Genomic DNA, 23,200 nt, shown 5'->3' with positions numbered 1-23,200 from the left:
GACTCCTTTCCACTCTATAGCAGAAGTCGCGGTAATCCGACTATCGTTCGGGCGGCTTGGGTTTCTCCAATAGGACTTCCCAAAAATTTTAGTTTTTGGAACATGGTCGGAAATTTTCAAAATTGGGGAAAAAAAGCGGATTTCCGCTTTTTCGTGGAAGTCTTTCATCCCTGCAACACATAATTTTTAAATAAGTCTAATACGAAGATCGATGATTGATATTAAAATCGCCTGAATAAGAATCGAGATTTTGTCAGAATCTGGCGCAGTTCCCAATATTTAAAATTCCTAAAATCAGTCAAACATACATAAAATCCTTAAATCAAACAGTACGAGTCATCATCTGAAAGACGGGGAAGTCATTCTCTCACACTTACGCACGTCAAAAAGTTAAACATAGAAATACTGGAAATAGGGCTGTTTTCCTGAGTTTTCGATACTTTTCAAGGTCATTTCGAAATTTTCAAGGATGTAATATCATTTTCAAGTACTCCTAGGGGCCCTTGAAAATCAAAATGAAATTCAAGTACTTTTCAAGGCCGCGGGAACCCTGAATATATGACTGAATAACCGTTATAATAACTGAAGGTTTACATCGTATTCAAATAGTTAGCAAAGTTTTTGAACAAATTTATCCAAATAGCAAGAGGGTTGATGGACTAATCAAGCTTTAAGCAATGATCCAAATTTCAAAGACCTGTAGTCAATGAGTTAAAATAACTAACTACAAAATCTTAAAACTCTACTCAGATAAAATAAATAATTTTTGTAATAACAAAATAAGTTTTAGATTTTGACTAGAATAAAAAATTATCACACAATTAAAAACTGTTATTTATGGCAAATAGAAAACTTATTTAAAGATGAATTAGCATATCACTGGTAAAAAACTCTTAAGTTAATAAACTTCTAGATATTAGTTCAAAATTACATTTAATCAATTACCTTTAGATAAGTTTCTATGGCTAAAATATATTTTTTTATAATGAAAGCACCTAAAATATTTATTATTCTTGTCTCATTGTTATAATACCAATAAGTATTTTTTTAAATATTTTTTCCTTTCAGTAATGACATAAATAATCAATTTGCTTAGACAGATTACATAACACAATATCGTACTTTTTTCAAATAAATATACATATAATAAATATACATAATAAATATTTCATAACTAATTGAGTGATTTTACAAAAAACAGTAAAATTCTTTTTTTTTTGAAAAAAATTATATACCCCCCCCCTTTTTTTTTCAAGGTGCTAAGTCGTTTTTTTTTATTTTTTAAAAATCTTAAAAAGTACTTTTATTACGAAGTACAGTTTAAAATTTCAATGTTGTAGGTAGATATAGGTGTTATGGTGCAAATTGTGGGCTATCAAAAATAATCTGGCTTAAATAAATTTCTTAACTATAACAAATACTTTACTAATTTGAGAAGATGGCATATGGAATAATGTACATACTTAAATATGTATTTAATGTTTTACATGAAAAATACATAGTATTTAAAAGAAGTTACTTTTTCCTGCTGCGATGATAAGGTGCTCCAACAAAGAGATTTCATTATACTGAAAATATATCGCTTCTCACAAATATGAAAATCTACACTTGTACGAAGTCCATCAGCAAGTAAGCTTAATAACCATAACCTTTGTATTCTATGCTATGAGCAAGAAAAAGCAATGTTAAACAACATGACATTAAAAGATTTACAAAAATAAAATAAACAAAATGAGAATAATAAAAAAATTTAAATAACAAAAATATTTCTTGTAGTGACCTGTAGCCTACCCAGCTTCTAATCACTAAGTGCTAGATTTTCTAGGAAGAGAAGGCAGTTCATGCCCAATGCTGACCACATTGTCACTATATGCTTCTGGTCAAGAAATTGTGAATTTAGCTCAAATCGGGCAGTTGCAGAATTATTATTATTTTTTTTTTTTTGTAATAAGAATAGAGCTGAGTTTAAATTTATGTTAAATGTGGGTAATGAATTCTAACTTTTCTTAAAATAATAAAAACTAATGCCTGAAGATACAGACATATGACAAAAAAATTTTAAATTAAGTTCAGTAATTATACAAGAAATAGTAAATGGTACAATACTTATCGAGCAATACTAAATGAAAAGAAACTACTTCAAGATGCTGAAACAAACTTGTCTTGCTTATCATAGAAATATTGGTGACATACATAATTTTTTATCATGACCCCACAGCTAAATTTTCGCAATCAAATATTTGGATACATTCATTATCTGTAAATTTATACAATAAAACTTTGATTGATTGTTTCTTTAGGGACATTCATTGCAAAACATCGATGTGATGGAAAAACGAATGCAAGACAACATTAAATATCAAATAACTTGAAAATGTATGAAAAAAAATGGATTTTAAAATTATAAACTTACGTTATGTGTAAAAAAATTTAATTAAAAAGAGTGTGTACTTAATGTAAAGATATTTCCGACGCAAAAGAAAGATGAATAAACACATGTATTTACTTCAAATATTTGGACATTTTGATTTGAACACTCTTTTCTTCTTAGATTAAACAATAAATTTTCGGCACTTGTAACAGATTGCCATTCATTTTCTGTAAGTTTACGTAAAAATCCAAAGTTCCTCATTATTTTTAAAGGCTCTGAGGCCTTCCACAAATGAATTTTGGTTGCAGTTCCACACATTGGTTGTTGTTTGGTTTTACAGTCTTCATCAGTATCAGTTTGCATTCCTTAGCTTCTGTGACATTTCTTTAACTAACAATACCACAAGTTTTAACATTTTCATCAATTGATGCATATCCATCATATTGCAACAGATACTAACTTTCTTCATTGCACTAGCATCAAGAGACTTTTTTTTTATTTTTCTAAATCTCAAAACGATAATAACTTCAATATTTTTTAAAATGTTCATATAATTGCTGAATGATTTTTATAAGCTGAACTGTTAAGTTGAATCAAAGAAAGAAAAACCTTGTCAATACAGTAGACTAAATCATGCATTAAGAGTTGCTTCTAAAAATCAAAACAATTCCTTTAATATTTACTCATAAAATCAAACCAGATTAATTGATTATTACTTAATCGTACCAAAAATCATCAGACAGCAAATTTGTACTAAGCACATTTTTTAAACAATATAATAGTATATAACGTAGTAAAAGTTTATTGCTTATAGAAAAAAATTGTATATAACAATAAGAAGGAGAAAAGCTGATACTACTTCTGCAATATCTATAAAGATTACATGGTGATAAAACTATAAGGTTTGTCAGTTATCTAAATTATGGTGAGTATGTAATCTTAAAAGATGAATATTAAATTTACCTCTAACTCTACACTGTTAAATAACTTGTAAAATTCAGGAACATGAGTGACATCTAAGGCTGGTTTTGTCATAATAAATTTGTACAGAATAGGATATAGAGAATTACCTGAAAAAAATGTACTTACTTTAAAATATTTTTCTTTTCAATAAATAATAAGAACATTATGATAGTTCAATTTTTAGATTTCAATACATAAAAATATTTATAATATAAAATAAAAGATACATGTCAGTAACGAAGTTTTTTCAAACTCAAACAATCATTTCAATCATTTTTAAAAGTAACAGATCTCTGGAGATTGACTTAATAAGGAAAGCAGCTATCAGTACAATTCACATCAGTTTTAGAGAATAAAAACAAGATATTGAAAGAGAACAAAGAAACAAAATATTAAGAAAACTTATTTAGTATTTAAAAACCAAGCAGAACTTTGTATCCAATTCTTAGTGGTTTTTAGGTCTTTTATGTAAAAAATATTTATAAGAAAAATAATAAGTAAAAAAAAAAAAAGGATTCAAGGATTAGCTTTCAAATTGCCCAGAATTTCCATAGTGCAAGATATTAGAGTTAAGAAATCTCTGAGAAAAACTTCAGCTGAAATTAGACAATTCTCTATTTTCGTTTAATGCAAACACTTTTCCATCCTTTGTAGTTTATTGTAGGTCACACTACACCCAGTAAAAAATAGATAAATTATTATACTATTAATAAAATTTTCATTCTACTTCAGTTTATCATAAACAGGCAGTTGACTGTACCAGGGCCGGATTAAGCGTACATGGGGCTCTAGGCCATTAAAATTTTTGGGGCCCTTCGATTAAGTTGTTTTTCTCATATATTTTTAATTTATTCAATTATAAAAGTATTTATATATCTTTTCATTTAAGAAAGCATATTTAAAATAAAAATAAATCATAATAAATTAAATTTTACTTTATTTTGTTAAATTAGAACTAAAAAATAATCATAACATTTTGAAAAAATTTGAATATATATTTGAATTTGATTTTTTTTTAAAAAAATCAGTAAAAAAGAAATAAAGATATTTGATTGAACAAATACTTTGATTCATTTGTCAAAATTAATATTACACAAATATTGAGGAATTAAAGGTTTATAATAAATACAAAAGAAATCACTGATTCATGATATAATATTAAAAAAAACATACTTGGTTTGTTGAATATTTCAGTTACTCTAACAAGAAATAATGTAATAATGCATGGAAGTTTAGGATTGGAAGATGATATATCATTACGCAGGCACTCTAAAAGAGATATCCAAACTTCTTTTTCTTGAGATCTCCAACTTTCTAAATGGTGATAAAACTGAGAAAGACAATAATATCCAAGAGCCCTGAGATCTGAATCATAACTACTCAATGAAATAAATACCAGGAATAAAAGTTTTGATTCAAGGAAACAGTGGATATTTACATAGGAACCTAAAAAAATAATTTATTAAAATTTTAAAACATGAAGAGTTAGATATAAAAGTCTAAGAAATACTTCCAAAGTATTCAGCGTTATTCTCAAACATGATTAATAATTATGGTTCAGAGAAACAAAGAAATTTTTATATTCTTTAGGCACAATCTTAAATTGTCTGTCTGGAATATTTTAAAGCAATTTTAATTGGAAACCCATAAACTTAGATTGCACTTTTTCTTAAAGTGAACTATTTCCAAGAAATTGTTGTAAAATATTTAATGAAAGTAAATGTTTAATAACTATTATTTGTTCACTCTTAAAGGTTAATAAGGCATTTTTTGATTTATAATAACCTCAGTTTGCAAATTATAAATCTGAATTTTAAGATTTATATAAATTTTATTTAAGGAAATTAATTTTACTAAAGCACAATAAATGCAAGAATAAAATATTTTAAGTCAAGATTTTGGTCACAGTTGCAAAAGACCAAGACAAGAAAATATTCTATAAGCTATAAAAATAATGCTTTTCTAAAATGGAATAAATTCAAGAAAAAATAGAGTAAGATAAAATTTAATTAAGATAAAATTTAAAAAAAATAAAATTTAAAACACAAGTAATAGAAGAAAATGTTAAACATGCTAAGTAGCAGCAATGCACAAAAGATAAAAATAGTAATGTACTTACCAGGAGACAGCAGATTTGCAAGTAAAGGCAGAAAGAAACGTAAATCATAAATGTTACAAGCTAATTCCTTGTCAATGTCTTCTACAAATTCCAGAGAAAGCTAAAAACAAAAATGATTAAAAAAATAATAATTTAAATAATGCTTAAGAAAGACAATAAGATTCAGAAAAAAAATAAGAATGGAATGAATTTTACAACTAAAGTAAAGGTTGCCTAATTAGGGTTTATGTAAATCAGGCAAACTTTCTGAAAATTTTAGAAAGAAAATTAGAAATATAAATAAATAATAATTAAAAAAAAAAAAAATCTAAATTAGAAATTTAATCACTATTTTCAGTTTTTATGAGTTGGTTTATTTTTGTGCAAGTTTGATTTCAAATAGATTAACTGCCTATAGAAATTTATATGATAAGGAAAAAAATATAATCAACATTTCACTAAAACCTAAAGTTCAATTTCATTAGTTAATTATATAGCTATTGTTCTATTTTTCTTTTCTTGGAAATAACACAAGGAATACCAAATTTTGATGTGATTAAGAAAATGATTAAAATGATTAAGAAAAATTTAGTCACAAAATATCAAAAAACTATTTGAAATTCTATACCATTAGAAACTTAACAAACTAAATTATAACTTTAAAGTATAATTAATTTAAATAATAATGAAAAAAGGTTTGGTAATTTCTCCTCTGAATAAAAGAGATTATAATCTAAATTTTGAACATTTTAGGGGAGATTCTGAAATTTTTAAAGGATAACTACTTTGATGGATTCTATAACAAATATTTAAATTGAGATCAGTAATTAATAAAGCGGAGAATTTAATTTACTAACATCGTTATTTACATACATTTATTTATTTTTTTGCAGGTTTTTCTAAAGTTTGTCAAAAGCCAGTAAGAACACTAAAATATTAAACTTGTAATGCAAATTATTTTATAAAGCAACTCATTAATAATCGGATTAACATATTTATTATTATATAAGTTGGATGTGGATACTGAAAGCTTAAAAACAATTATTATAATAGAAACAAAGAACAAAATATATGAAAAAATATATTTACCTGTAAAGCCATTTTTAGAGGATAATGAAGAATAGTTTTTTCAATTTTTTCAGACGAGATTAGACTGGCAATATCTTTAAGTTTAGCTTGCTTCGATAAATTAAGATGTTCTCCACTGTTTACAATTGAATAATGTGCAATTGCAGCTTTACCCCATAAGAAAGGGCTAGAATAATAGAAAATAAAAATGATACATTTTAAAATAACTTATTTTGTTTCTTTTAAAAAAAAGTTAGACTAATTAGTACATAAACTAAATTTACAAGTAAATGCTGAAAAAGCAGTGATATTTAAGAGTTTCACAGTAATTCAGTCATTAAACTTTAAGATTTAATTAATTATTCAAGCAATTTTACTTTCTTTTAATTTCTATGAGCAAACAAAAAAAATCATATTAACAAAAACAATACTTGAATATTTTAGTACACTTTAATTTTTATATTTTAATTAAAGTTTCTTTTTATCTTTAACAAGTCAAATCCATACAAGTTCAAAAGATTAATAATTTTACACTGCAATACTTAGCATACAAAGGATGTCCTAAAATTTACGAAAGATTTTATTTAAATAAAAAAAAAATTTTCAAATTATTAATTATTTTTATTGAAACATAAACTACATGGGACAGGATTATATATGAAATAGTAGATTGGGCAAATGAGTTTCACAATCTTGCTGGCACACTTTTTCATCAAAATTTTCCATTACTATTTGGCATAAATGCTGTAGAATTCCATCGATGCTTCTTTGATGCACGGCGGAATGTGGGCTTGTTGATATAGATCTTTGACTTCAAATTATCCTCGTCAAAAGAAATCTAATGGTGTTAAATCAAATTATCTAGGAGACCACTTTTCTATTTAATTCAATCTACCATAAAATTTAGGACACCCTTTTCTAGAAAATATTTACCATTGATCAATGACATTTAAATTAGAAAAAGTATTAAATGTTAACAATTAATAACATGAAAGAATGAAAGTTTTTATGCTTAAATTTGGTATTTTATAATATAAATCAATATTTAATTTATTTTTCTTTGATACACATTTTAATATGTCATAAGTAGCAAAGTGTTAGTAAATAAACAAATGTTGTTACAGAAGTAAGTCAGGTGACATAAAACAAATAAAAACTAATAAGAACATTACCTATATTTTATCATATTGACACCATTGTCTGAATAAATCTTGATCAAATATAGCAATTTTTGATCTAAAATAAAAAAGTTTGTAACGAGCATTAGTATATGCTTTGTTGTTATCATAAAATGTTTTTAGTTACAATATTTGCTGCCTTCAAGATGTGACAAGAAAAATTAAAGGAATTCTTTTTATAAAATAGTGTCGTACTTATAGAACATTTTTGTCATTCCCACAAGAAACTAAAGAAATGAAATATTTAACATATTTTAAAGGGATATGTGGTAAAGGTTCAAAAATTAGAAAAAAATTAAACAAAAGTATGAGAATTACAAGAGGTTGAATAGAATAAAATTAAGTAGGGACAAGAATTCTATTTTTTCAGTGCTATTTAATATAATATATGAAATGAAAAAAAATAATACAATAACTAATACTGAAATTACAATTAACCATATAAATAATAAATCATTGGAATTTAAGTTTCAAAATTTTAACTTAGAAATTAAATAATTTCTTTAAAGGTCAAATGTAACATTTATTTAAATTCAAAGCTGTTAGAAGAAAAATCATTTTAAAAGATAGGAGGACAAAATGTCCAATTTTTTTAAATGGGAAATCATTTTTGATGCTTAGACTTGAAAGAAGAATCTACTCTTAAAAAATTTCAAAAATAAACAAGTGACTAAACTTAAACAGATAATTGACCAGACAAAATAAATGAAAAATTAAATATTTAAGTAAAAAAATAAATACTATAGTTATAAAACAGAGATAAAATTAACCCAGACCTGAACTTATTGTAAACATAGCATAATAAGCATCCAAACAAAAAATAATAAAATTGAATAAATTTACATGTTCATTAAATTTCTATAAGTAACTTTTTTACCTTTTAAAAAATAAAAATAAATTAATCTACTTTTTTAAACAGAATGAATAGCTGATTTGACTATTTTTAAAAAAGGTTATATAAAAAAATTTGAATTCTGATTAGCTTTCTCAGTCTAGGAATTCTCCAGTTTGTTTTGGCAAAAACAGAATTTACAAGTCTCTTACAATCAAATCACTGGGAGAAATGGTTAATACCGCTATCTTTAATTTGGTCAATATACTGAAGGTATTAATTTTCTTGCGACTGACTTTATACCATTAAGTATCAACCCCATCAAAAGAATGAAAAATTTTAGTTCTTAGTTGCATTATCACTCAAATTTTCTATTTTAATGTGAATTTAAGATATCATAAGCTTTGATAGCGCAGTGCTTTGTATATGCTTTGCTAAAAAATTGTTACACTTTTTTAAAAAAAAATTTAGTCAAAATTTCCAAATATTACTTTCTGGGCAAACTGCACACAGGTCCTCCGATTAATACACTTATTAGGAAAAAAGCCTGAAAGTTGACAGTTTTGCTAACCCAAAATGTAAGAAACAGTTGGTAATTACTCACCTATCCTAGACATGGTGCCATGGTATGCACCGAGAAATATTCCTATATGTTGTTCTTTACAGACTGAAACATCAAGTTTTGCAAGAACTGTCAGTAGTTCAATAACACCCTCTATTAAGAAATATAAACCAAAAGATCATAAGACAAGGAATAAGCAGTGCATAAAACAGTTTTATAACTATCAAGAATGATTAGGCTATAAATATTTAATAATCACGATTATAGCCAGTATTTTGATGACCTAAAAAATCCCCATAGATGCTATTAAAAAATGCCATTTTAAAGTAAAACTATTAAACTAAAACAATGTTTCCTCCTTGAAATTATACCCAATCATGTGAAAATAATTATATAAAAAAGTGCAATACATGTTCCATGTTCATGAAAGTTTAAAATAAATGTTATGAGTTGTTATGGCAAAAAAAAAGAAAATAAACTGACTCCTGAACATTTTCTTTTTGATGATCATAAAAACTTCCAATACTATATTAACATAAATGGGAGTATTAAACTGCAAAGTTTGTTTCAATAGTAGACAACACTAAATTATTTCCTAGAAAACTGTAATAAAGAATTATTTCTAAAGATTTTGCATCAATAACATAATGGGAAAACCTGATTGAAGGTGGTATGGTAAATTGCATAATAAAATGTCAAATTATAAGGGAAAAAAAATGCAGTCAATACAATTAAAATGACCCAAAGCTAAAGAAATAACTTTAAAAAAAGAGAGAGAGCATACCCCATAAAAGTATTTTTTTAGAGTATTTTTTTTACCCCATAAAAAAAATACTCTTAACATTAAAAAAAAAATTCTCCAAATTTAAAAAAAAAAAAAAAAAAAATTAAAGATAAAAATTTTAAAAAATGCAAATGTCTTCTAAGTGCAATCATTAATCATAAAATGAACCATCTTATACTCTTTTTATAGTATTGCACCAAAAAAAAAAAAACATGCAACTAAAATATGTTTGTTCTTTGGGTAGTTGGATATTAGTAGAAGATGAAAAGACTTTCTGATACATTTTATACCTTTTTATGCTACATTCAACATTGGATATAACCAAAACTACTTGTGAAGTATGCAATAGGATAAAATCTTGTGAGATAAATATTGTACATTATATATCAGGAAAAATGGGGGAAATAATATCCCCTCCCCAAAAAATTATTTTTAAAAAACTCAGGAGCTCAAAGGTATCTATGAAAATGGGTATTGAAATATGAATTTCATAAAAGAATGCAGCTATAACTTGAAATTATAAACTAGCCTATTTAAATTACCTGTATATTTAAAATAAACAAAAGCTCAAAATTACTTTTTTTGTAACCAGTTGATATTTATTCAGCTTATTTTTCTTCTAATTGCTACAAAAATTGTTCAGTAGGTTGAAATTCATTAAAACTTCTTAAGTAAGAATCAAAAGGAATTAAATGCAGTTCAAAGTTTAGAGCTTCTAAGCTCTTCAAACTTTTAAGTTATTGTAATGCTCAAAAGTTATGAACACAATTATAAATAAATATGTTATTAAAAAATTACCTTTTAAGCTTGCATCATTTTTCACATCTGTTAGAATTATATTGAAAAAATTTGAGTGTCCAATGACTAAATCATGCAGATTTTGAACTGGCAAATTAACATTTCTTGATTTTGCACACAAAACAGACAAAATCTTCAAAATTTCTACCCCAACTCCATCACATCTATAAAATTAATTTGGAATTAGCAAAACATAAAAACTAAGCATTCAAAATCTCAAGTACAATAGGCGTTGATTAACTTCAGATTTTTACCAGTTGAAAGAAGTAGAAAACTTTGAGTAAATAAAGACATGAACAATTTTTCTAAAAGCTTTAAAAACATTGAAATGGAATTCAGACATCAGAAACATATTTCTTAATTAGTGTTATCACTATTATGAATATGCAAAAAAAAGAATTAGCATTAATTATATTTGTACTAAGCTTTGTATTGCACTGACGTTTTATGATATACTAGTAGGCAGAGCCTCTGTTCATTGATGCTTAACAGCCATCATGAATGCTTTGCAATAATTTTCGTTTTTTGACATAGAAGTTTTCAAAAATTGAAATAATTCATTTTAACTGTATATGCTAAAGGAATTCTACTCATGTTTTCCATGTCCATACAAATCGTTTATAATTCTGCTAATCCCTTCCCTGATTATTTCGAGATAACTCGGGTATGTACATATTGTAAATATTTACTATCATAAGAAAACTTGGGCGTAGCAGAATTTGTCAGAACGTTTTGTTTTATGACGTGTTTAATAGGCCAGAAACAAAACAACAAAAATAAATAAATAAAAATCTGCAGTGATTGGAAGTTTGCCAAGTTTTGTTTGGGAGTTTTACATTTACTGTTAGATTGTGGGACTACACATGTGTTTTATGTGATTGCATATGTGATAATTGCTAAATTTACATAGAAAGAAAAGAGTATAAAAATAGCATATCATTTCACTGGCATTTGGTAAGTATCACTTTGTCCCTTGTTTTAAAAACTATCATACAAAGACAAATATTTAACTTTTTTCATTTGCCCGAGATAATTCAGGATAGTAAACTGATGGTAAATAAAATGTTTTTTACGCATAAAAAATTAAAATCTCAACTTAAAACTTGTGTATTATGTTTTGTTTCAGTGCCTTGTATTTATTAACTAAATAAAAATTAAGTTGATTTTTTTGCATTAAAATCTATTTCTGAATATATTCCTTTTTCTTAGCAATCATTTAATTAAAATATTATTAAAATGTAAGCTTTATTTTCATAACAAATTTCCTCAGTTATCACTGCAGCTTCATATTTCATTTTATATGCCATGAACAATGATATCCATTCTATGTCACAATTTATAATGGCATCATTTCATAAAAAATTTAAAAACAAGTTGTTTGTTTATTTTGTTGATTGTTTATTTTTGTTGTTGTTTGTTGATTGTTTATTTTTTATTACTTTAATACAAATCATTATAACATATAAATAAAACAATGTTAAAACTAATTTTAAAAACACAAGTTTTTACAGAGGGTCATCTTTACAGGCAAAAGAAGATTGTATTTTGTCTCAAAATTGCAGTTAGTTAAAATAGTTCCTATTTGGATGGTATCTATGAAATTAAAGATAACTACAATAAATACATATATATGTCAAAAATTCTGAAAAAAATCCATTATCTGCCTCAAACTTAGACTCTTTTAAAAATTTTGATTTAATTTTTGGTAGTTATAACAACTAATTAAAAGCTTTTTTCGACAATAAAAATTTAATTTAGTAAACACATTTAATAATAATGCAAAAAAGCAATTTCCTATCATGTTTTGCAATTTTTTAAAAGATAAGAATCTGATCATGAATATTTAACTAATTTATTATTTTACCACTTGGTAAACAAAATACAGTCCTTTTTTCTGTTCGTTTTGTAAACAAAGATCTTTTTTTAAAAATTATTTATGATTATTTAAAATATTGTTTCTTACATTTCTACTAAATTATTTGTTAAATGTTTGGGGGAAAAGTAAAATAAAGTAATAAGTGAAATAGCTAGAAAAACCTAGCACTGGATATTAGACAATTTTATATGCACCAAATTTTACTTACTTCATTGATACTTTTAACGCTTTTTGGAAAAAAGGAATAACATCAAGAAAGTCAGATAAAGTTATTTCATCTAGGTCCTGGAAGAAAATAATAAAAACATACTTAAAATATCTAAATAGTAGTAAAATTATTGAAATCTTTATAATTTTTTATCTCTTAGAGGCTATGAAAATTCGCTATTTTGGAAAATCTTTAAAAAATGAATAGTTTTCCCCATCTTCAAACATTGCAAGAAAAAAAAAACAAATTCTTTCCTTTCTAAAAAATATTCTTTAGTTTAATACTGAAAAAAAACCTAATACATGAATAATGATTTTATTATAATATTAATGACTTTTTTTAAAATTAAATATTGATATGAGGAAAGCGTTACAACTTTATGAACAAAATGACTAATCAAATTACAAGAACAATTTCAATCGAATATGAAATAAACATTTCATACTCTTGATACTAAAAAAACTACTGAAGCATTAAAATAAGTGGAATCAGATGTGCCATCTAACCCTAGGTTAAAAACATTTCTCGGAAAAACAATTGATTTTTAAAAATTTAGTTCTCCTTGTAAACTTAGCTTTGTTCTTCTTTTAATAGTGAACATTTTGTTTTGCTCAACTAAAAATAGCTAGCTAACAAAACTTTTCGGTTGTTGATTAGATTGTAAATTTTTAATTCAGTTGATTGACAATAAAATTCACATTTTTCAGATTCAAATTTAAAAAATTAAATTCCATTTTTCTAATAACTTGTCACCATATATTTTAACAAACAACTTGTCACCACATACTATTTTAAACTTTTCATCTAACAAATAAAAAAAAAGATTTTTAAAACTGATTTAGTATCTTGAGGAAATATAAAATATTAGCTGTATAAAAGGCTAACATAAAATATAGAAAGCCACTCAACACACAATGCAAAGTAAATAATAAATATAAATTTAAATTTTAAATCCAAACACTATAATAATTTATTAAAAATAAATATAAACAAATAAACAAACAAATATAAACAAATAAAAAAAAAAGATTTTTAAAACTGATTTAGTATCTTGAGAAAATATAAAATATTAGCTGTATAAGAGACTAACATAAAATATAGAAAGCCACTCAACACACAATGCAAAGTAAATAATAAATATAAATTCAAATTTTAAATCCAAACACTATAATAATTTATTAAAAATAAATATAAACACACTGCTCATTACAAACAATACACATAAAGGTTATAATAAGCACTAAAAAAGGAAATTTTGTTACTACCTGGAGTATATTCTTTATAGCAGCAATCAAATCAATATATTCTTGAAATTTAGGTAAACAGATTGTCATCCATGAAAAAATAATCTGCAAGACAGGAATTAAGCTTTTGCCCTTTTCACATCTTTGAGTTTTCCATATTTTAAGAAGTTGAAGCAACACAGACATTTTAGATGGAGCAGGAGCTGATTCTAAACTTTTTGAATCTCCAAGAAGGGATTTCCAAAACTTACTCAACTTCTTAGAAGCTAAAAATAATTGAACAACATTAAACATACATTAATGAATGTTTCTAAAGAGATATGAAATTTTTTTAAAATCAATCTAGAAGGGAAGATGCTCAATCATTTACAGGGAGCGAACCATAAAAACCAAATTAACATGGTGTGGAGCAACATTAACAGGAAGCTATGATCATAACTGAAGTGAGAATATTAGTCTCTGTTAGAAAATAAAATGGTTAACTTACAAATGTCTAATTTTCATTACTTGCATTTAGAACATAAAATAAATATTATATTTAATGCAAATAGATCTGTATTTATTTATTTGTATGTAATTACATGGCTGCTAGATGTTGTTACAAAAAAAAAATTATAACAAAAGAATAGGTATACAGAAAAAAGAAGAATAGAAAATTAAAACATTTTCCTTTACCCCAGAAAATTTTTAAATAAAGTTGACTAATATTTAGAAAATAGACTTTCTTAGCAATACAATATTCAAGATAATTATAATGTATTTGGAATTAGTTAGAATCTGGGACTCCTAAAAAAGGTTGAGCTAGTTCCATAATTTACTTTTGCATAGCACATATGGAAAAACTACTTTCATGTTTCTTTTATAATTTTTTTAATTATTTCAAACAGTTCAGAGGGCATGTCAAAATACATTATGGGCATGGCAAGTCATAGGTATCATTCTTATCAAAATATTAAAATAAAAAAAAAACGAATTATAAAAAGCTTACAAATAAAATTTTCTTGCAGCAGATTTTGAACAGCTTTATCTGCTTTGCAGAATTTAAAATTTTCTACTTCCCTCTCTAATTCTTCATTAAGAAACTGAGTAATACTATTCCAGAATACATCTGAGATGGTAGTTTTAAATTTCTGATCTTGCTCATCTTCACTATCACACATACTCAGACATCTACTGGTGAGGAACATGAAACTGAAGTTGTTAAAATCTTCAGTAATTTCTCCAAGATGTACTTGAGTGAGTTGGCGAAGTTCTTTATTGAGCTCAATTAAAGCACCTAGCACATTTAGGTCTTTATCTGACCTGTGTTCTAATAGAAGCCAGAATGAATCTGAAAAAAATAAAAATAAATAATAAATAAATAATAATAATATAATAAAAATGAATGAATAAAATATTTTCCTAATATCAAGATGTTTCATTTTAAATTGACCTTTCTTATTTTTCTTTCACAAATCAAAGATTGTCATAACAATTTTGTCAAAACCAAATCTGACCATTCTGTCGAAACTATCCCAGTCAAATTGCTGCAATTTTGAGGAGGGAAAAAAATGCATCTTTCAGATGAATTTTCATTTCAGCGAAAAAGTCACAACCAAAAAACATAGACAGCTCCCCCCCATAGTGTTATAAAATATTTTTCTTAGAAATTAAACTTCATCAAAACAACTTATTAAACACTACATCTTTTCCTTACAAAAAGAGAAAGTTTGAATAACTCCAGTTTTTGGATTTACAACCGATTGAACCTTTTCTATTTTTTTTTTACATTTGACAACAAATTTTAATGTTAGAGAAAATGCTCCACCACCTCCAAGTTTCAGAAATTATCCAGCAAATGTAATGTATTTATGATCTAGTTTTGTCTACTTCTAAAAGCTTATGAAATTAGAATTCTTTAATTATGATGCATAAATTTATAAAAAATTTTTATTGAGTTTGTAATCTAGTTTAAAGTCAATGAAATGCAATCTCTCCCATTTAAACTTGTTGTACTAATAACCCATTATGCACATACGAGCACACACAAACAATGCAACACACACAATTTTTAACAATATATTTACTGAATGCCTTTGAAAAAATAATAAACAATGAAATAAACAAATACATATGCTCTTTTAGGGATAAAAAAAAGCATGTGTTTTCTGTGTGCAAAAAAATTCTTGCAACAAGTCTTTTTTTATATTTTTAAGAGTTGTTATAAAATTAAATCAAGAACTCACCTTTATTAACATGTAAACCGTAAGCTGGATGTTTGTGGAAGACTTCAAGAAATATATCAATAAAAATCTTCTTCTGCTTTTTGGACATAGCAGAATACTTCAAAACTAATGAATCAACACAAGATGGAGATAAAGTAATGAAATTCTTTGTCTCAAGATATTGCTTCACAAGCAACACTAACAATGAGAATGATGATTCAGATTGCTGGACATTTGGCAAATTTTCAAGTAAAAGTACAATTTCCCGGCTTGAATAGAATGATGAGAAAGCTCCTATTATAGAAAGTAGATCTAACTCATCACATTTTAAATTACTAGAACTTTCATGGATGTAATTTAAAACTTTTTGCTTGTATTTTCTGATATACAAATGGTGCTCTTCTTTATTAAAACTCATCATATCTTGAGTAATATCTAGCACAAGTTTTGTAATAGTCCTAGAAGCTTTTTTCAATAATTTAGAAATACACTTAGGGGTATTTTCAGTTTGTAAAAATAACTTCAGAATAGCAGGGTGAGAGAGTATCTCTCCTTCTAGGTTTATTTCTGCATTTTTAGATGAGATATCACTTGATTTCTCCATATCAAAATTTTTGTGCTCTTCCTTTTGAAAGTATGGTTTCAAAGAACCATATAATTTTTGAAGGAAATCTATAAATATCAACAAAGAAGACTCCTTATCTTGAAATTCCTAAAATAAAAAAGTATATGAAATTATTAGAACTTAAATAAATAAAAAATAATAAAAACACAGTTTCGTAAATATTGATTCATTATGATTTTTTTTTCTACAGTTAATTCAATAATGTTTATTCCTGAAAAATTGGTTATCTATTAATAGTCAACAAAATTCTGTTCAGCTAAGAAAAACCCTATGCAAGCATTCTAATCTTTAAAAATATTGCCAATCTCTAAATTATTTTAGGACCAATTTATTGTTCTTAGATCAAAAAAGGCAATCTAGTATAATTAGAAAAGAAGTTAGAAACAGAATCATAAAGTAGTAAGTAATTTTTTCTGTATAAAAAACATATATGAGCTAAACCTTTAGAAAAATATCATATTTGAATTATGTAGACAAATTTTTTTTTTTCTCTGAATAGATGTTTCTAAAAAAGTCAAAAATAAATTAATGTCAACATTTATAAATGCTTTGGGGGGTAAGCAAAACAGTTGTTAATTATCATTATTTTTTATTAACTAAGGCGAAGGTTCACAACATTGATACTCAGCGTGCATTAATAATGAATGTTGAATAAAATACAGTTAAAATATTATTTCTCAATTGCACATTGTGATGTTTTACACCAAATGAGCATTTAGTATAAGGAGAAGAATAAAACAGTGTTTCTTGTAACATAGGAAATGTACAGCAGCACACAAGTTGTAAACATAAGGTCATCTTTATCAAAACAAAATCTGTGAGTGACAGCCAAAGTAACACATACTTAGTAACACACTATTGGTCATTATACAGGAACCAGTAACAGTTTGAACACAAAACGATTCAACTAGGAAAGGTAATGTTTGTAACATGCCCAACAACATGAGCTAACACCCAAGCATTCTAACTAATGTAGTTTGACATTTCAAACATAAGTTTAAATGTTCATTCCTCATGATTCAGAGTATGCGGGAAGTTTCCCTTGGATTGAGAACAGTAACATAACATACCTCAATTAATTCCATCTATCATTAAATTACTCTGCAACTTCAAGTGGACATCAACAAGGCAATTATACAGGTTCTAGTCACTAGTCTAAAGATAATATGACACATTCTAATCTACTATCTGGATAAAAGTGTGAAAGAAAACACCTAATAGTTGGTATTTATCCTATACCTAATTTATATGAAGTCAATGTCAACAACTGATGCCTGAAAATTATTAGAACTTACATGAAAATAAAAGTGAATTCTTACTTATGACGATAGCATAACTGCCAACTTTTATGTATTTGGTGTAAAATTTTATTTCTATATTTAAAGTGGTAGTAAAATGTATGCTTTCTATATATTCCCTGTATTTATAAACTAAATTTATAATCTTTTCGGCCACCACTATTCTTAAAAAAAATTAAGCATACATATTACTGTTGTGGTAGTCCAAATAAGCTCTTTTAAAAATACAGTGTATGTTTCTGCCTAAAATTGCAATTTAAATTCCATTTTACTACCACTGGGGAAAATCATCCTCGAAAGGATTAATAGATGGCTGGTATGCAATAGCTCTGCCAATGAGAAACTAACATGTGGCTACCAAAAAGGGTATAAACATAAGTACCAAATATAAACAAATGTAAATTGACTAGTAATGTCAATAGACCAACATATTTGATGTCGATCCACAGAAAGTTATAATCTGCAGATGTCTGTTTTCAGTCTGTAAAACATTTTTCTTAATTCAAGATTCGTCATCAAAGCACTAGTTGCTGGTTAAGAGTGAAATAATGATGAATATGAAAAATATTTAGGACCACCACCAAAGTAACTCCAAATGTTAACATTTGCTAGATTTTGAACTTTCATGGTAACACAAATATAAAAATGAGATTATTACAAATCATTCATTCATACAAAATACACACTAACAAAGGGTTAAACGTTAAGAGTACACTAACATAGGCACTGGACTGTTTTGATTGTCTGTTTAATTTGAAAGCCTGCAATCAATTTAAGACCAGTGTTCCTCCAAGTATTGTATTTATGTAATGTTGATCAATATTTACAAGAATTTAGAGATGTTAATAACATTATTAAATTCTTGTAATTTTCCAATGGGAAAAAAATTCTATGAAAGATTTATAGGATTTTGAATAACATATAGTACGGCAAGTAATAATTATCTTTCTCTGCTACACTCATTTTAATTAGATTTCTAAGTACACCTACAGAAAAAAAGTTCAACTTACAAGTAAATGTTTCAATTCAAAATTGATGTATGATAACAATTGCCAAAGAATATTTCGTGCAGAGTCCTGATTTGGATTGAAGGATGTCATATCTACTGTACAAGAACAAGCATTTCCTTTGTCAGATTTAAGCAAAATAACAAATATTTGTTGCAGGTGTTCACTTAGATTCTTTTCACATGCATCACTTTGTGTCTTTGATATCAATGAATCAACCTAAAAGAAACAGTATTAAATTAATTTAATTATAGTTTGCAATATGAAAAATAATTAAGAAATTTATAAATTATAGCATGATTTGTTGATAAATGTTGTTGAGGCAATAAAGCTATAAAAAAAAAAGCAGAAATAAGAAAATGAAAAGAAAAAAAGTACAAGTAAGAAATAAAATCAACTGAAAGTTATAAATAATACTAATAAAATAAAGAATACTAGTAAATATTCTTTATTTAATTATTCTTTGTTAATTGTTCTAGTTTAATAATATATAATACAAAAAATACTACAAATAAAACTAATAAATAATAAAATTACAAGCCGAAAAACACATATTTTTCCAAACAGTAGATAAAAATTTACAATAATTATTTTGATTTACAATCTTATTCCTGTTTATAAAAATGGTCACAAGTTCAAATTTATAATTAACATTATAAAAAAATTTTGCGATTTGAAACTTAAAAATGTGGAAAAAGTACCAAGTATATTTGGCAACAGAAGATTTTAACACTTCTAAATTAGATACTCAATTATAGTTTTCTATATCTATGTTTCCTTGGGTTCTCTTGGTTGGTTGGTTGGTGTCGTATCCTCTGTAGAATCATATTTCATGGTGTGCTTGAATAGTTTTTGTTATTTCTATGGCATTAAAAGAATACAAATCCTCTTCTGTTGGGTTCTCTTGGTTTGCTGAATATACATTCACATAGGTTTGCTGAATATACATTTCACATCCATTATAAGAAATGCAATATATGCCATATTTCCAAAAGTCTAACATATGAGATTTCATGGCTGGAAAGCTATATTTATTGAGTTAAAAATAGTAAGTGCTCTAAGAAGTTTTAATAAATATCTATGCTCTCAACACATGTTTTGCATTCTTTACTAATTCTTTATGTTAACAAAATGGTATTTCTTAACTAATAAAAAAAAATCAAGGAAATCAAATGCCCATATATAGACGTTGAAGGAATACATCAACATAGAAATTGAATTATGCTAATAGCACACACATATAGTACTATGTAATTCAAAACAATTTTTGCACTATCTTACACAAAAGTTTAAGATAGTAAAAGAATTGTATTTAGTAAGATCTTATCCTACACTCCATTATTTTTTAAATGGCTGATCTTATCAGTCAAAATCAAAATGTTCATCCCTTATTTAATTGAAGTAGATAAGATTTTGTTTATTTTTTGAGTTATTATTTTGAGTTATTATTTTCTCAAATTTCTCATTTTTTAACTCTTAAAAATAACAATTTTATAAAGAAACAAAACAAAATAATTAAGTATTGTTTAGATATGTAATCGTAATATTAAATCATATAAACACTGGTAAATGAAGATCTAAAGATGTATTACTCTTCTATAATTAGAAATTTGAGTTTATCTGGAAAATATTAAAAAATAAATATTAAAAAAAAAAATTGTTTCAAATTACACTATTAACAGGTCTTTGCCCTACATACACATTGCATCCACAATTGAAACTGATATTTTAATGCAATGTATTATATTATATAGCATTAATTGCTAATCAAATAATAGTAAAATAATATCCAGATAAAAGGTTACCAATAAATAAAACTTCGATAATAAAAAATATAAAAAAATAAGTATGATGTTTCCAAATCAGCGAATACATTTTCTACTTATAGCTTAATGATTCACTCACTCTAGCTGCACTCATTCTTTAATATTTATTAACAGGTGCTAATTTATTTTAATAAATTTGTAATTTGTTTCAGGAAAAAAATATTTCAAAATGAAGAGAAATAAATTGATGTAATTATTTGTAAGTGATAAGCTATAATTTTTAGTCATATAATATTTTTCCTTATGTTTTAAATAGAAAAAGGAAAGTTTGTTTCGCCAAGACAAAATATTTCTTTGCATAGGATTAAATGTAGAGCTTAATAGCACAAATACCATATATAGCGATGTTGTGCTAAATTGAACATAACAAATGAAATGGAGTTTAACAGTTTAAAATATAAACAGTTTATAAAATTAGGTATCTCGTTTCAGAGGGGGCAGAAAAAATTATCATCAAGGAATTATCATTATATTATCATTGTCAGGAATATTATCATTAGTACCACCTAATACCACATTGCAAGCAATAATTATTACCAAAATCAATTAAGCATCTAGAACATAGATTCTCAACCTTTTTAACGTTGCCGCCCCCTTAATAAGCAAAACACATATCAACGCCCCTCTTTGTGATAATTCAGTTATTTAGAGCATGAGGACGGAGGGGGTGTGCTGAATTATAAGATGCATTTTTAGGCAATTTTTTAAACGTTAAATTTGCTTGTTTTTTTTTTAAAAAATATAATGTGTACGTTAACTCAATAATTTTCTCCAGGCAGGTAACCACAGTCTATTTGTCATAATAAAAATAAATACGGTAATGAAAAAAAATAGTACAACAAAGAAAACTATACTTAAAAAGAGCCACCTGTTCTTAATTAGATAATTAAAAAAACACCCAAAAATAAAAGTAGTATTAACGAAACAATCAAGTTACTATGTCAGTGGAATGATTGTACTTGATGGTTCATAGCCAATTTCTAAACGTTCGGCTCAATATTTTTGCTGAGGTGAAGACGCAAGTCCCCTCGTTGCATGATTTCGTGTCTATTTCTCTTTTTTGTGACTTGATCCATAACAGAACTGAATCCACGTTCGACGAAGTAGGAGAAAGTGAAGGAAATTGAAAATAAGAATGAATTTTGACAGTCCAGAGTTAGCAGCTGATGTTACCTTGAAGCCAAAATTCTGTGAGTTATCACCATTTCAAAGCTTCATTAGTTGAAAGTTTGACCGATTCCTCCTGTATCTGAACCTCTTCTATTTCAATATTCAAAAAAGGGTTAATAACCCATTGAAGGAAGCAGAACAAAACATATTTATAACGGTCAGAAAAGTACATGTGCAAAGAGTCAAGATATTAACTATATTCTTGTGTATCATCAGAGGAAATTTCGCCATTCTTTTCAAGATACGATAAGATTTTAAATTGGTTGAACTCATTCCAACCAAATTTCTGCTACCAAAAAATAAGTTTTTTTAGAAATGTAGAAATAACTGATTTCGTAGGGATCAAATTGAGTTTGTCACCTTGAAGTTGCAAATTAACACCATTTAATTTTGCAAGTAAATCCACCAACGTTTATCTTAAATTCTAGCAATCTGTCTCTCAGAGCTACATTATGTCTCCGAGGAACTCAAGCACAGAGTCGAAAATATTCAAGAACCTATTGAGACAAGGCTCCTTTGGAAAGCCAGCGAATCACGGTGTAGTAGCAAGCGATATTCTTCATAGTTTTTCTTAAACAGCTGTCTGAGTAATCAATCATTGAGAACATTACTGAGAATTTTGTTTGCAGCAGATATAACATATTGCAATGACTGATGCAAACGGTAGCTGAGGTTTTTTCTTATTAAATACTGCCTGTGAATCACGCAATGAACTGCTAAAATATCTGGTACCACCCTCTTCAAAACGGCGAAAAACCCACCATGTCGACCCACTATTGCAAGGGATATTTTTGATTAAATCGGATGAGGCTTGATAGTGTAAAACTGTTCCTAAAACTTGCTTAACAGCCGGCAGTATCAATTATTTGCCGACGGCATGACATTTCCCAGATTTAGCAATTAATTTTGATATATTATAAGAACTTATCAAACCATCATCGCATTTTTGTGATTAGGTTGTCAGTAAGCCTGAGGCCAAAGGTGCCTTCAGAAACTTGTCTTTGATATTCAAGAAAAATGACAAATCTTTATTTTGTTTGTGAGGATGAATATTTTGCAAATGCTTCTGCTAACGAGAAGGCTCCATT

The 23,200-nt window shown here is 26.4% G+C and overlaps 1 protein-coding gene and 1 long non-coding RNA gene across 2 annotated transcripts in view; one reads left to right on the top strand and one right to left on the bottom strand.

The window, feature by feature from the left end:
• LOC122270999 (uncharacterized) overlaps nt 1-2,512 on the top strand; it is a 34,676-nt gene extending 32,164 nt beyond the window's left edge. The window contains exon 3 of the long non-coding RNA XR_006226099.2: nt 2,301-2,512. This is a non-coding gene — a long non-coding RNA (uncharacterized lncRNA). The remainder of the gene's footprint in view (nt 1-2,300) is intronic.
• LOC107448442 (nucleolar pre-ribosomal-associated protein 1) overlaps nt 1-23,200 on the bottom strand; it is a 54,845-nt gene that overhangs the window by 5,660 nt on the left and 25,985 nt on the right. Inside the window, exons 18-30 of the mRNA XM_016063624.3 lie at nt 19,120-19,335; nt 16,208-16,898; nt 14,971-15,312; nt 14,004-14,248; nt 12,739-12,815; nt 10,655-10,818; nt 9,115-9,225; nt 7,673-7,736; nt 6,522-6,687; nt 5,454-5,553; nt 4,508-4,780; nt 3,335-3,441; nt 1,520-1,663 (exon numbers count right to left, since the gene is read on the bottom strand). Coding sequence (XP_015919110.1) covers nt 1,520-1,663; nt 3,335-3,441; nt 4,508-4,780; nt 5,454-5,553; nt 6,522-6,687; nt 7,673-7,736; nt 9,115-9,225; nt 10,655-10,818; nt 12,739-12,815; nt 14,004-14,248; nt 14,971-15,312; nt 16,208-16,898; nt 19,120-19,335 — 2,700 coding nt within the window. The remainder of the gene's footprint in view (nt 1-1,519; nt 1,664-3,334; nt 3,442-4,507; nt 4,781-5,453; nt 5,554-6,521; nt 6,688-7,672; nt 7,737-9,114; nt 9,226-10,654; nt 10,819-12,738; nt 12,816-14,003; nt 14,249-14,970; nt 15,313-16,207; nt 16,899-19,119; nt 19,336-23,200) is intronic.

This window comes from Parasteatoda tepidariorum, chromosome 3, assembly GCF_043381705.1.
Source record: "Parasteatoda tepidariorum isolate YZ-2023 chromosome 3, CAS_Ptep_4.0, whole genome shotgun sequence".
In the NCBI taxonomy this organism is placed as follows: Eukaryota; Metazoa; Arthropoda; class Arachnida; order Araneae; family Theridiidae; genus Parasteatoda; species Parasteatoda tepidariorum.
This window is presented reverse-complemented; position numbering and strand designations above follow the sequence as displayed.